General features: G+C 43.2%; 1 protein-coding gene across 1 annotated transcript in view; it reads right to left on the bottom strand.

The window, feature by feature from the left end:
• Positions 1-13,624, bottom strand: part of LOC126161532 (UDP-glucosyltransferase 2-like) — a 42,009-nt gene that overhangs the window by 9,819 nt on the left and 18,566 nt on the right. Inside the window, exons 4-5 of the mRNA XM_049917452.1 lie at positions 8,571-9,030; positions 6,088-6,310 (exon numbers count right to left, since the gene is read on the bottom strand). Of these exons, the coding sequence (XP_049773409.1) occupies positions 6,088-6,310; positions 8,571-9,030 (683 nt within the window). The remainder of the gene's footprint in view (positions 1-6,087; positions 6,311-8,570; positions 9,031-13,624) is intronic.

Below are 13,624 nucleotides of genomic sequence, written 5' to 3'. Positions count from 1 at the left end.
ATACAAAGGAAAGGTAGGCAAAAGAATAATGAAAAACACACCCCACCTCGGAACGGGCTTTATAATAGATAAAAGTATTTTAGACTCCATTATCAGCTTTCAATCACAATCGGAAAGACTCTCCACACTCACTTTTAAATCTGCTAATAGAGTAGACACAATTGTGAATGCACATGCCCCCATAAATGAAGACAATAGGAAAAATAAGGAAAAGGTGGAACGTTTTTGGGAACAACTAGATGACGTGGTGCAAAAGATCCCAGACAAACACAACATCATACTTACGGGGGACTTCAATTCTCAAGTAGGAAAAGAGAAGAAATACAAAAATATTGTTGGAAACTACCCAGCGCACAATAGAACTAACCAAAATGGAGTCAGATTAGTAGAACTCTGCCAAGCGCATGGCTTGATCCTGAAATCCACAGCCTTTAAGAGACTACTCAGAAAACAGAAGACATGGACCTCACCAAACCCACACTTGGGTGAATTTCAACTTGATCATGTGGCGATAAAATGGAAACACCATACAGAAATACAAAATGTCAAAGTACTCAGAGGAGCAAACTTGGATTCTGATCACTATCTTTCTAAAATAAAACTCAAAATTACCCCCAAAAGGAAAGATAGAAACAGTAAACCCAAAAGCAGAAGATACGATCCAGAAAAGATAATGAATTCGAAGGAGTTTCCCCTCGCAACTCAAGATATAAGGAACCAAAATTGGGATCAAATGAAGGAAAGCCTACTAACCAAAGCTGAACAAATAGCACCTATAACCAAAATAAAAAAACACACATGGTGGACAGAGGAATGTGACAAACTTATTGAGCAAAGAAAGAAAGCATGGCAACAGATGCAATCTCAGAAAAATGAATATAATAGGCAAAATTTCCTGAGTGTAAGAAAACTAGTGAGTAAAAACCTCAAAAGAATTAAAAAAGCACAAGAAGATCAACTCCTTTTGCAGATCAACGAAGACTTCAACAAAAACAAGACTAGGAGCTTTTACAGAACTTTTAAACAAAAAATAACCAAGTACAGCCCACCGACACTCCAATTACAAGATAAAAATGGTAATATTGCACACAACAACAGGGATAATTGCAAAATTTTGAGGGAATATTTCAGAAACCTTCTCAACTGTAAAGAACCAATTGAAAAAATGGATTTCAGCAACTCAACTTCAACAAGTCCTAACTCAGAACCACCCACCGTCGAGGAACTACAATCAATCATTTTGAATCTCAAAAACTATAAGGCTTCGGGAGAGAACCAAATTACAGCTGAACTGTGGAAAAATGTCAATAGAAATGCCATAGAATCTCTCCAAAACATATTTGAAGAAATATGGAAAACAGAAAGAATTCCGGATGAATGGAAGATGGCCCTCATTCACCCAATTCATAAGAGGGGATCCAGAACAGACCCCAACAATTACAGAGGGATTTCGCTCCTTGACGTAACATACAAAATACTGTCTAAAGTCCTTTTGAACAGAGCAGAACCCCAGCTAGACTGTCAACTTGGAGAATACCAGGCAGGCTTCAGAAAGGGAAGATCCTGCCCAGAACAAATTCTAAACCTCAAAAATCTTATGGCCTACCAAAAATCGAAAGCAAAAGCGTATGTCATCACATTCATTGACTTTCAAAAGGCGTACGACTCCATAGACAGGGAATCTCTAATCTCCATATTAAAAGAATTGAACCTAGACAATAAAACTACAAACCTAATTAGAGAAACCATCACCAACACATACTCCAAAATTAAATTTATGGGAGAACTCTCAGACCTATTTGAGATAAAAACTGGAGTACGACAAGGTGATGGACTCTCTCCATTGTTATTTAACTGTGCCCTAGAAAAAATAGTAAGAGAATGGAACAAGAAAATCAATAGTGGAATCCGACTAGGAACAAAAAACAAAGGCATCAAGGTTAATTGCCTAGCATTTGCAGATGATATGGCCCTACTAGCTGAAACATGAGAAGAAGCCAAAGAACAGATCCTCGAATTACAGAAACAAGCAGAGAAAATAGGCCTTAAAATTTCTTTTGAAAAAACCAAAATAATCACAAATATAAAAAAGCCAATGAAATATCTTAAAGTAAGAGACCAAAAGATCGAAACTGTTAAAGAATTCAAATATCTTGGTGAATGGATTAGCTGGAACACCCTTGAGAAAAAAGCAATAGAATTAAGAAGAAACAAAGTTGAACTAGCCTTTCAGCTTACTAAAAATACTTATAATAAAAAGTCCCTCTCTTGGAATTCAAAAATAAAACATTACAACACTGTCATTAAACCAGAAGCACTATATGCAGCTGAGACATTATCTATCACTAACCATGGCCCAATTGAAAGGCTAGAGATCAAAGAAAGAAAAATATTGAGAAAAATTTTAGGCCCCAAATTTCATAACGACAAACTAATTCATACCAAAAATGAAACACTCTACAAAACCACAGAAAAACTTTCGGATACAATGAGGAAAAGAAGAATTGAGTTTTATGGGCACATTCTCAGAATGAACCCAAATAGACTTACAAAAAGAATGTTTGACTACTTCAGGAATAAAAAATCCAAACCAAATTGGTTTATCCAAACAGAAAAAGACTTAAGAGAACTACACATCACAGAAAAAATGCTCACAGACAGGACCGCAAAAATGATAAGCAGAGACAGAAAAGAGGGATTCCAGCTCCAAAATAGAAAGAAAAGAACGATTGTCATCTCTGATGAGGAAAGAAAAGCAAGATCAGAAAGAATGAAACAGTACTGGGCGAAAAGAAAGGCACAGAACACACAGAAGTGATTGATTCAACGTACCCCAAAGTTGGGTGAAACGAATAATAATAATAATAATAATAACTATCAGAATTACCACAATCATTATAATTACCAGTATCACTGTCATAATTATAATCCACACTATCACTATAATTTTCACTATAACTGCCACAATTACCATTATCACTTTCACTATGTTTATCACAATCACTACCATTATAATTATGACCATTATTATTATTATTATTATTATTATTATTATTATTATTATTATTATGTGTTGCTCACGTACTATCCATATTTTAAGTTAATTCACAATATAACTGACGGGCGAGTTTGGAAACGTGTCCATCCCCAAAAAGTGATACTGACAGGTGGTACACAAAGCTTAATTTATCTGTAACAATTGACACTTATCCACTTAGTACATTTCAGCTAGAAACTTTGATATCTTAATGGTAAGCATATCTCAACATCATATATGAGGTACGTCCTTTCATATTACTAGTATGAATGTGGATGCCATCTTTTTGAATCAACAGTATGAAATTATACCCTCCTATGATTAAATCCAGGGTATCCAAAGAGTTATTTAATATAGTTAGAAAATAGTCAAAAATAAATTTATTGAAATTACAGTTCCGCAATGCCGCCCAACGAACAAAATACGAGCATTCGGAATATTAGATTCGATGTATGAATGGACGGAACAATTTCTAACAAACAGAACACAGGATGTCATTCTGAATGAATCGAAGTCTTCACAGGTAAAAGTGACTTGCGGCGTACCCCAAAGGAGTGTTCTAGGTCCATTACTTTTCAAAATATGTACGAGGTGCATTCAAGTTCTAAGGCCTCCGATTTTTTTTCTGCGGACTGGAAAGAGATAGAAACATGCGCATTGTTTTAAAATGAGGCCGCGTTCATTGTCAATATGTCCCAGAGAAGGCAGCACTGTACAGCAGATGTAATTTTACCGCCAGTGGCGAGAATGAGAACTGTTTTAAATACTTAAAATGGCGAGGTTTTCTGAATTTGCGTGGTGTGAAACCAATTGAAATTCATCGACAGTTGAAGGAGACATGTGGTGGTGGAGTTATGGATGTGTCGAAAGTGCATTCATGGGTGCGACTGTTTAATGAAGGCAGAACATCGTGTGACAACAAACCGAAACAACCTCGGGCTCGCACAAGCCAGTCTGACGACATGATCGAGAAAGTGGAGAGAATTGTTTTGGGGGATCGCCGAATGACTGTTGAACAGATCGCCTCCAGAGTTGGCATCTCTGTGGGTTCTGTGCACACAATCCTGCATGACGACCTGAAAATGCGAAAAGTGTCATCCAGGTGGGTGCCACGAATGCTGACGGATGACCACACGGCTGCCCGTGTGGCATGTTGCCAAGCAATGTTGACGCGCAAGGGCAGCATGAATGGGACTTTCTTTTCGCCGGTTGTGACAATGGATGAGACGTGGATACCATTTTTCAATCCAGAAACAAAGCGCCAGTCAGCTCAATGGAAGCACACAGATTCACCGCCACCAAAAAAATTTCGGGTAACCGCCAGTGCTGAAAAAATGATGGTGTCCATGTTCTGGGACAGCGAGAGCGTAATCCTTACCCATTGCGTTCCAAAGGGCACTACGGTAACAGGTGCATCCTACGAAAATGTTTTGAAGAACAAATTCCTTCCTGCACTGCAACAGAAACATCTGGGAAGGGCTGCGCGTGTGCTGTTTCACCAAGACAACGCACCCGCACATCGAGCTAACGTTACGCAACAGTTTCTTCGTGATAACAACTTTGAAGTGATTCCTCATGCTCCCTACTCACCTGACCTGGCTCCTAGTGACTTTTGGCTTTTTCCAACAATGAAAGACACTCTCCGTGGCCGCACATTCACCAGCCGTGCTGCTATTGACTCAGCGATTTTCCAGTGGTCAAAACAGACTCCTAAAGAAGCCTTCGCCGCTGCCATGGAATCATGGCGTCAGCGTTGTCAAAAATGTGTACGTCTGCAGGGCGATTACGTCGAGAAGTAACGCCAGTTTCATCGATTTCGGGTGAGTAGTTAATTAGAAAAAAAATCAGAGGCCTTAGAACTTGAATGCACCTCGTATAAACGACGTAGCAGATAACATCGGATGTTCCATGAGTTTTTCGCGGTTGATACTGTTGTATGCAGAGAAGTTGTAACGCTACAAAATTGTAGGGAAACACTTGCGGAGGATCGACACTTGGTGCAGGGGATGGCAGTTGACTCTCAACGTAAGCAAACGTTATATGACTCTGTGATCCCTGACATCATGCGGAATCCGCAGCTGTGAAACATTATGTGAAATGAAGGAGGAGTGGAGGGGGGGGGGGGGGAAGGAAGGGATATCAACTGTGTCAGGACTTTATGAAGCATTAGCAGCGACGAGTGAAAATATATGCCATACAGAGATTCGAATGCAATATCGCCTGCTTACTAGGCAGTTGCGTTAATCACTCTGCCCCCGCAAACACCTCAGCGTGTTCGGTCAGAGAGCTGTTTGGCCTCTGCAATAAAAAACTGAGTGGAAGGATCAACAACCGAACTCTAACGGATGTCTTGTGACGTCCGCAACGACCAAACCCAACGATCAACAACGAACAAAATTGCGAGGACTATCTAGGTACGCTCCTCGGCCGACCCATATTCCCGCCTAGCGCCAAATATCCGCAGTCCCTGCCCATGCCCTCCATGCTCGCTACTTTGAGATTCCCATAGGAGGTCTGGCGTAATTGTGCACCCGCACTACATGTGGTGGATCCATTGGCCATTGAACGAGTCAGTTATATGTCTGCGCGGTGTCTATTTTTTCGGAAATGTCCAAATGCACTTCTTTCAATGTGGGTGCACAATTACGTACGACCTGCTGCAAGTATCTCCACGTAGCGAGCATGGAGGTGATGGAAAGGGACTGCTGATAGCTGGCGCTAGATGGGAATGTAGGTCGGCCGAGATACTCAGCGCGGGTACGACAAACACTCGTAGCCGCTGATACTGCGCAAAATCCTGATGCATCTGATGTCAGTAACCCATTTCCTTTCCTTTCTTCCCCCTCCAACCCCCCCACTCGCCCCCGCTCTCCTTCAATTTACATAATAAGCAGCTGTAATGCTGAAATGGTTCAAATGGCTCTCAGCACTATGAGACTTAACATCTGAGGTCATCAGTCCCCTAGACTTACAACTATTTAAACCGGCCACAGTGTCCGGCGGGGGAAGTTCGTAAGGTCCTTTGTCAGCAAATATAGCAAACTGCGTACCTAGTATGTCCTGCTGCGGCAGCCACTTGCTGACCATGAGGTTGTCTGGCTGATCAGGAAGGGAGTCGTTTTCCCACTTCCAGAGGACCCTCTGGGGCAGCTCCCGGAATGCTTCGATGAACGCTTGTCGCTTCCACTCTGGCATCGCATTGCTGCGCACGTTGGAGCCCAGGCTGAAGTAGATCACGCCGTCTTTTGCCTCGTCCAGGAACTTCTTGATGTCCTGAGGACAGTACAAGTACATACAAACTGTCAGCCGCACATGTGAGTATATCCTGTATGCCGAGAGATGGGAAGGCGCTGTTGCACGAATTTGCTGAGGCATATGTAGTATCGGTACAGCCTTGTTACGCACGGATTCCCTATTTATGGCTTAACGATTTCTTTTTGTCCTCATATGTCAAATAAAAATTGATTGAACAGCAATTTTCATCAGCTCCAGCTTTCCAAAACAACGTTTTTGATATGCCAGAATCAGAGTGCAAAAATATTTTCGCAACTGTTGCGAACACATGCAAAAATGCTTAAATTTTAAAAGCGAATGTTTTGGGAAAGACTAAAACAAATTGAACCAAAAATGTTTTCTTTCGTTAGTTTTGTATAAAACCCGAAAGACGGCCCAAGCACCCCTTTGTTTCATACAATAGTGGAAATCATGTAAGGGCAAGGTTACGTGAAAGTAACAGTACAATGTCTGAAGCATACAGGTATCGAATTGTAGATACACATTAGACATAAACAGTCATGATGGAATTACAAAGTTTCTTTCATGACACGAGTAACAAATTAAAATGTTTACACTTCCTGGATGGAAATTTGTATAAAGGCACTCACCAGCCTGTTGTGTTATTGCATTGTTATTACTTTGCTCAACCTCCGTTCTTCCTAATTACTTCAAAAACTCTCTTTGGCATCGATTTTGTAAAGGTCTGCAGTTCTTGCCATGAAATTGTTGCCCACGCTTCTCGTACCGCTATTTTCAGCCTCAAAGTGCCTTCCACTGCGATAAACACCCCCTTGCAAGTATTCCACAAAGCCTTTCCACGCGGCTCAGTTCCAGATGACGTGCAGGCCGGGGCAAGACATCGATATCTTTATCTTCAAACCACTTTTTCATTCTAGCAGAACCATATACAGATGCATTATCCTGTTGGAACATTAGACTTTCGTCCCCTAGGTCCTCACATATTCTATCGATTTTGTTTGCAGATTCTCAGTATACATAGAGTTCATTCTAGCGCTCATTTGTTGGGTTCTTTGGGGAAGGAGACCAGACAGCGAGGTCATCGGTCTCATCGGATTAGGGAAGGATGGGGAAGGAAGTCGGCCGTGCCCTTTCAGAGGAACCATCCCGGCATTTGCCTGGAGTGATTTAGGGAAATCACGGAAAACCTAAATCAGGATGGCCGGACGCGGGATTGAACCGTCGTCCTACCGAATGCGAGTCCAGTGTCTAGCCACTGCGCCACCTCGCTCGGTCTCTAGCGCTCAGTCAAGCAACGCGTGATTTACTTCTAGCGCAGGGGCTGCCGAAATCATAATACTTCTTTCATCATCAAAACTTCTCCTCATTCTCATCTGCTTCTCTGCCTTCGGATCATGCCAATAATACTGAAATCCATCCTGCCCACCTACATTAAACGTCGTCTCATCACTGAAGACCACTTTATCCGATTCTGAAGTAGGTGACATATATTCTTCAGCAAATTCCAAGCTAACCTTTTTTTGCTTGAGTGTTAATGCGGTTTTCTGCAGTCGTTTCCTGAATGCAAGATGTTTGTCGCGTGACAACATGTGTCCTACACGTCTGGCAGTTACTGGCAACTGTAAATTAGCAACAAGCTGATGTGAATAACGGTTAGCAGCCCTTGCTTTGCGCTAAAGTAACTCTGTCTATGCCTCAGATAATTTTTTACTCTGCCCATATATTTCGTTTTGTCCACATCGCGCGCCCAGTCCAAAGAAATTATCGGTGACATATTCTTGGCAATTTGAGGATTAGAGAGTCCCATTTCCTTGCACATACCAAGTTATGCTGTTTCATCACATGGTAACTATTTTCCGAGTGGTATTGTCACAATCGTGGTTTATGTACACAAAATTCATTGTCACTAACGGTGTCTGTTTCCTATCTGCAATAAAGGCGCATACGCACACACTGAAAACACAAAGAGCTGACTGCCTTTATACCGAGTTCCATCCTCTAACAACTGAATCGTTGTTATCTTGTCATATATTGCACTACTGACATCAAATGCGATGCTATTTGACTGCATTTGTCGGTATACTGGGTTTCATGCTATTGCATGGCCATTGCTCACAACTATTCCAATCGACAATGTTAATTTTCCTGCAAATATCCATGCTTTTGTGCTGATTTCCGCTAGTGTATAAGGAATTGTACTGTAACAGTGTAGATATTAAACACGGCAACGTTAGCCTCAGCAGAACAAACCATGGTGAGAGACTATGAATAACAATACCTTTGGCAGAGGCTTCTGTTCTGTGGCCACATGGATTCCGGTAACCTCGATGATGTTGGGCAGGTGTGGGCGAGGATATTCCAAGACAAAGTGGTTGACTGTTATGAGCAGACTAACGTTCCTGTCTGCTTCGTAGACAGACGGAGGATCTGGTCCAAAGTGTTTCCTCATGACTTCCTCTTGTAAAGGCATGGCCTGGTAGAACCACATGTACATCAGCCGCAGGTAGAAGTACGTGTTGTACAGCCTCTGCCAGAAGTTCATGCGGTCTGAGTAGCCGAGCCACATGTCCGGCATGTATGCCGGCTCCATGGGGCTGCCGAAGTTGTAGTAGACGGACGATGGAGCCGTGAGAGTGAGAAGCTTCGCCACAGGCGGTGAACCCATTCTGTGTAAGAGTCCGTAGTACGACATGAAGGCGAGACCCTCCAGTACTGCGAGGTCAAACGTTTCACCAGACCTGCAACCAAGAAGACGCCGGGGGCCGTTTAATGGCTGAAAACACAGTTCGTGCGCCGGCCGCGGTGGTCTAGCGATTCTAGGCGCTCAGTCCGGAACCGCGAGGCTGCTACGGTCGCAGGTTCGAATCCTGCCTCGGGCATGGATGTGTGTGATGTCCTTAGGTTAGTTAGGTTTAAGTAGTTCTACGTTCTAGGGGTCTGATGACCACAGATGTTAAGTCCCATAGTGCTCAGAGCCATTTGAACCATTTTTTTTGTAGTTCGTGCTCGTCTAACATACACTACTGGCCATTAAATTTGCTACACCAAGAAGAAATGCAGATGATAAACGGGTATTCATTGGACAAACTAACATGTGGTTACATTTTCACGCAATTTGGGTGCATAGATTCTGAGAAATCAGTACCCAGAACAACCACTTCTGGCCGTAATAACGGCCTTGATACGCCTGGGCATTGAGTCAAACAGAGCTTGGATGGAGTGTACAGATACAGCTGCCCCTGCAGCTTCAACACGACACCACAGTTCATCAAGAGTAGTGACTGGCGTATTGTGACGAGCCAAATGCTCGGCCACCACTGACCAGACGTTTTCAATTGGTGAGAGATCTGGAGAATGTGCTGGTCAGGGTAGCAGTCGAACATTTTCTGTATCCAGAGAGGCCCATACAGGACCTGCTACATGCGGTCGTGCATTATCATGCTGAAATGTAGGGTTTCGCAGGGATCGAATGAAGGGTAGAGCCACGTGTCGTAACACATCTGAAATGTAACGTCCACTGTTCAAAGTGCCGTCAATGCGAACAAGAGGTGACCGAGACGTGTAACCAATGGCACCCCATACCATCACGCCGGGTGATACGCCAGTATGGCGATGACGAATACACGCTCCCAATGTGCGTTCACCGCGATGCGCCAAACACGGATGCGACCATGATGATGCTGTAAACAGAGCCTGGATTCATCCGAAGAAATGACGTTTTGCCATTCGTGCACCCAGATTCGTCGTTGAGTACACCATCGCAGGCGTTCCTGCCTGTGATGCAGGGTCAAGGGTAACCGCAGCCATGGTCTCCGAGCTGATAGTCCATGCTGCCGCAAACGTCTTCGAACTGTTCGTGTAGATGGTTGTTGTCTTGCAAACGCCCCCATCTGTTGACTCAGGGATCGAGACGTGGCTGCACGATCCGTTACAGCTATGCGGATAAGATGCCTCTCATCTCGACTGCTAGTGATACGAGGCCGTTGGGATCCAGCACGGCGTTCCGTATTACCATCCTGAACCCACCGATTCCATATTCTGCTAACAGTCATTGTATCTCGACCAACGCGAGCAGCAATGTCGCGATACGATAATTTTAATGGCTAGTAGTGTAGTTATAGCGGTTCGCACAACACGCCACCATAGGATTATTTACGCAGTGAATCACATAAAACTTGCACCGCAAGTGCTACTGGTGTGCGGTTCTCACAGAATGGATTGTTAGCGAGCGGCTCGTATTGTTAGCCAATCAACAGACTGTAATAATACTTAGATGGAGTATTTTTTCGCAGACATATAATTTTTAAATAGAGAAATGCCTATTGACATTAACAAACTAAAAGTAGGGTAAATCAGAATGTGAGTGGTGTTTGTTGCAGGATTAAAGTGCGAGTCATTTACAAGATATCGTATTTTGAAAAGTTCCCACACCGACAGTTGTACAGTACCTTAGGCAGCACACACTACTGAATAACACAAGTGTATACACTAGTTACGTTGATACTGACCAGTAACGAGGCAGTTGACCGTCGCAGATTGTGTTGTTAATGTCCACTGGTAGCAGCAATTCATGCTCCCAGTCCACTATGGAACGACTGCTGTACAAGTGCTTGCATTTCAGAGGAGATGTCCTAGCAGGCTGCAGTAAAACGTCGCTGCATATCATCGGGTGTAGTTGATGCGTCCTTGTAGACAGTGTCTTTCAGCTTTCCCCACAGAAATGAGTCTACATGCGTCAGATCCGGGGCGGCCAAGATAAAGGTCCTCAGGGTCCAGTCCAACGTTTTGGAAACAATTCGTGAAGACATGCTGCAGTAGTCTGTGGACTATGGGCTGGACAGCCATCTTGTTGGTACTACACGTTCCTCCTAGTCGGCAGAGGAACGTCCTCTAGCATCCGTGGAAGGTGGTCTGTTAGGAGACTGTGTGCGTTCAGTGCTCCGTCTATTATACTGGTGCTGATGGTTCATTATCCCACACCACATGATTACATTACATGGTCGCTGACGTTCCACCTGAAGAAGCCAACGGGGATTGTCAGCAGACCAAGTGCACGTTTCGGCAGTTTACCTTACCATGATTGGTAAATGTGGCTTGATCACTAAAAAAGATACATGATACATCTGCAGTATCCTGCCTTAGTGCCCATGTACAGAAGTCAACACGATTCTCATAATCGTTTCCAGGCAGCTTTTGATGGAGAGAGATGTGATTAGGGATGGAACTTACGTGGATGGAGAATGCGCAGAACACTTGCCTGACTCACGCAACATCCTCGTGCGATTGCGCGGGAACTAACATGCGGATCAACTGCAACAGCAGCAAGAACGTTGATTTCGCCCCTCTTCTGTCGTCGTTTGTTACCTTATGTTATGTTGTCTAGGTGTTACATTACCGTTCTCACGTTATTGCAGAGGTTGATAAATAAGTGACAAGAAGGTTGACTTCTATTGGGATATCTTGCCGCAAACACCGCACGAAAACCAACTGCATTCTTCCTTCACTCTCCACACACCACGAGCACGTCGGCTTTTTCTGCGTAGTAAATTCAATCGTCTACTCACGACGTACTGCCTGGACTGTAGTACACTATGTGACTTGCGAGCTGCAGTGCATTCAAGGATCACACAAGCACACTGTAAGCAAACATAACAACATCGTACCTAGCATCTACGCCGGTTGGATGGCGCGATCAGGTGTCTGAGTGAAAACATTTAGAAATACGATATCTCGTAAACGATTCTCACTAAACTCCTGCAACGAACACCACTGATATTCTAATTTACGCTAGTTTTAGGTTGTTAATGTTAAAAAAATTTATGTTTCCACAAATAATACATTTTCTCAGTATTATTACAGTCTATTTATTGGCTAACAGTACGAGCTCTTGACTACCAATCAGTTCTGTGAATACTGCACATCAATAGCACTTTCCATTTCCGCAGTATCTACGGTAGAGATGGGCAAAACTGTTCTTTTCAGAGATTGGATCAGAACTGTTCACTCCCTGAAATGAATTAGCTCTTTTTCATGACTCACCACTCATTTACAATAGAAAATAAATGGAAGGCACATTGCCCTTTAAACTTGGTTTATTCCAGTAATATACCTGTATTTTGATCTTATTTGATCCTATTTTGAAGTAACACAGATAATGAGTAAGAATTTTGTATTGTTTATTGAAATTTCCACGATATGACAAAGTTTTTGATTATTGATTTATTTTGCACTATCGTGGTTTTTTGGGTGATTGGAAAATGTTGTAACTTGAGATTTACATTAACAATATATTTGGCTATAATGTATTAAAATTTCATTAACCTCATACAAATACATCGCAAGCCATATATTTTTAAAGTGAACGTTTCCTTTCGAAGACGCCTAAACTCGCAAAATCCGTACCAGAATAAGAAAAAAAAATATAAATTTGACAGTAAAACGAAAGTGCTGCATATAGCCTTACGCAGAATAAAACAAGAAAAATATTGGTGTATCACATTTTGCGATACATTTATCGGTTCGCTCGTAATTAAAGCGTAAATTCGAGTGTCCATAATAAAAATCCTATAGTAAGAGGAGTCATCAGGAACATAATCTAATCAGTTTAAACAAATAAAAATAAAATAAAAACAATTGATGTATACATAACATAATAATGTAATATACATAGCGGTATTACTACGAAGAACAATATCCAGTGGGGACGAACTCCCATGCAGAGGCACTGAGTCGAGCAGGTCGAGCCGCGAGCTGTATTACTGCGTGAGTTGAGACCGCAGAGACCAGAGTGACACCTGAGTCGCTTTGCTCGACGCTCTGGCTAGAGTCGAGACGGTGGGGCGAGCGTTGAGCGGGCGAGTTCTGAGGGTGGGGGGGAGCGGTGAACTCACCCGCTCCGAGACAAATCGTCCGTTTCCTTGCGAGCAGGTTTTTGCAAGTAGTTCCTATGTTATCCGCTAGGTGGCTCTCTGTCCTGTTGCTCGCATCAACTGCCCAGAGGGCAGGACGTGCGACTGAAACGATCGCCGACAGAGTGCGATGCGAAGTTAAGCTGCGCCAGACACTGCACAGTGCACACAGCAGACGATGCACAGATACGGCACGGCATATGTGAAACACAAAATCCAATGGGGCACTGCACAATGCAGGCAGCCAAGGTAGAAGCAGGGCAGAGGCCGGCGCCGGCTGTGTTGTGTGGCGTGCACTGTGCTCTGACCAGCAGAGGCGCTGCTGATATGCTCCGTCTCTCTCTCTCTCTCTCTCTCTCTCTCTCTCTCTCTCTGCCGTGGGAAACGTTTGGAGCTACTGTTCTTTTTTTCTGAATCACTGATT

Source organism: Schistocerca cancellata, chromosome 2, assembly GCF_023864275.1.
Source record: "Schistocerca cancellata isolate TAMUIC-IGC-003103 chromosome 2, iqSchCanc2.1, whole genome shotgun sequence".
In the NCBI taxonomy this organism is placed as follows: Eukaryota; Metazoa; Arthropoda; class Insecta; order Orthoptera; family Acrididae; genus Schistocerca; species Schistocerca cancellata.
This window is presented reverse-complemented; position numbering and strand designations above follow the sequence as displayed.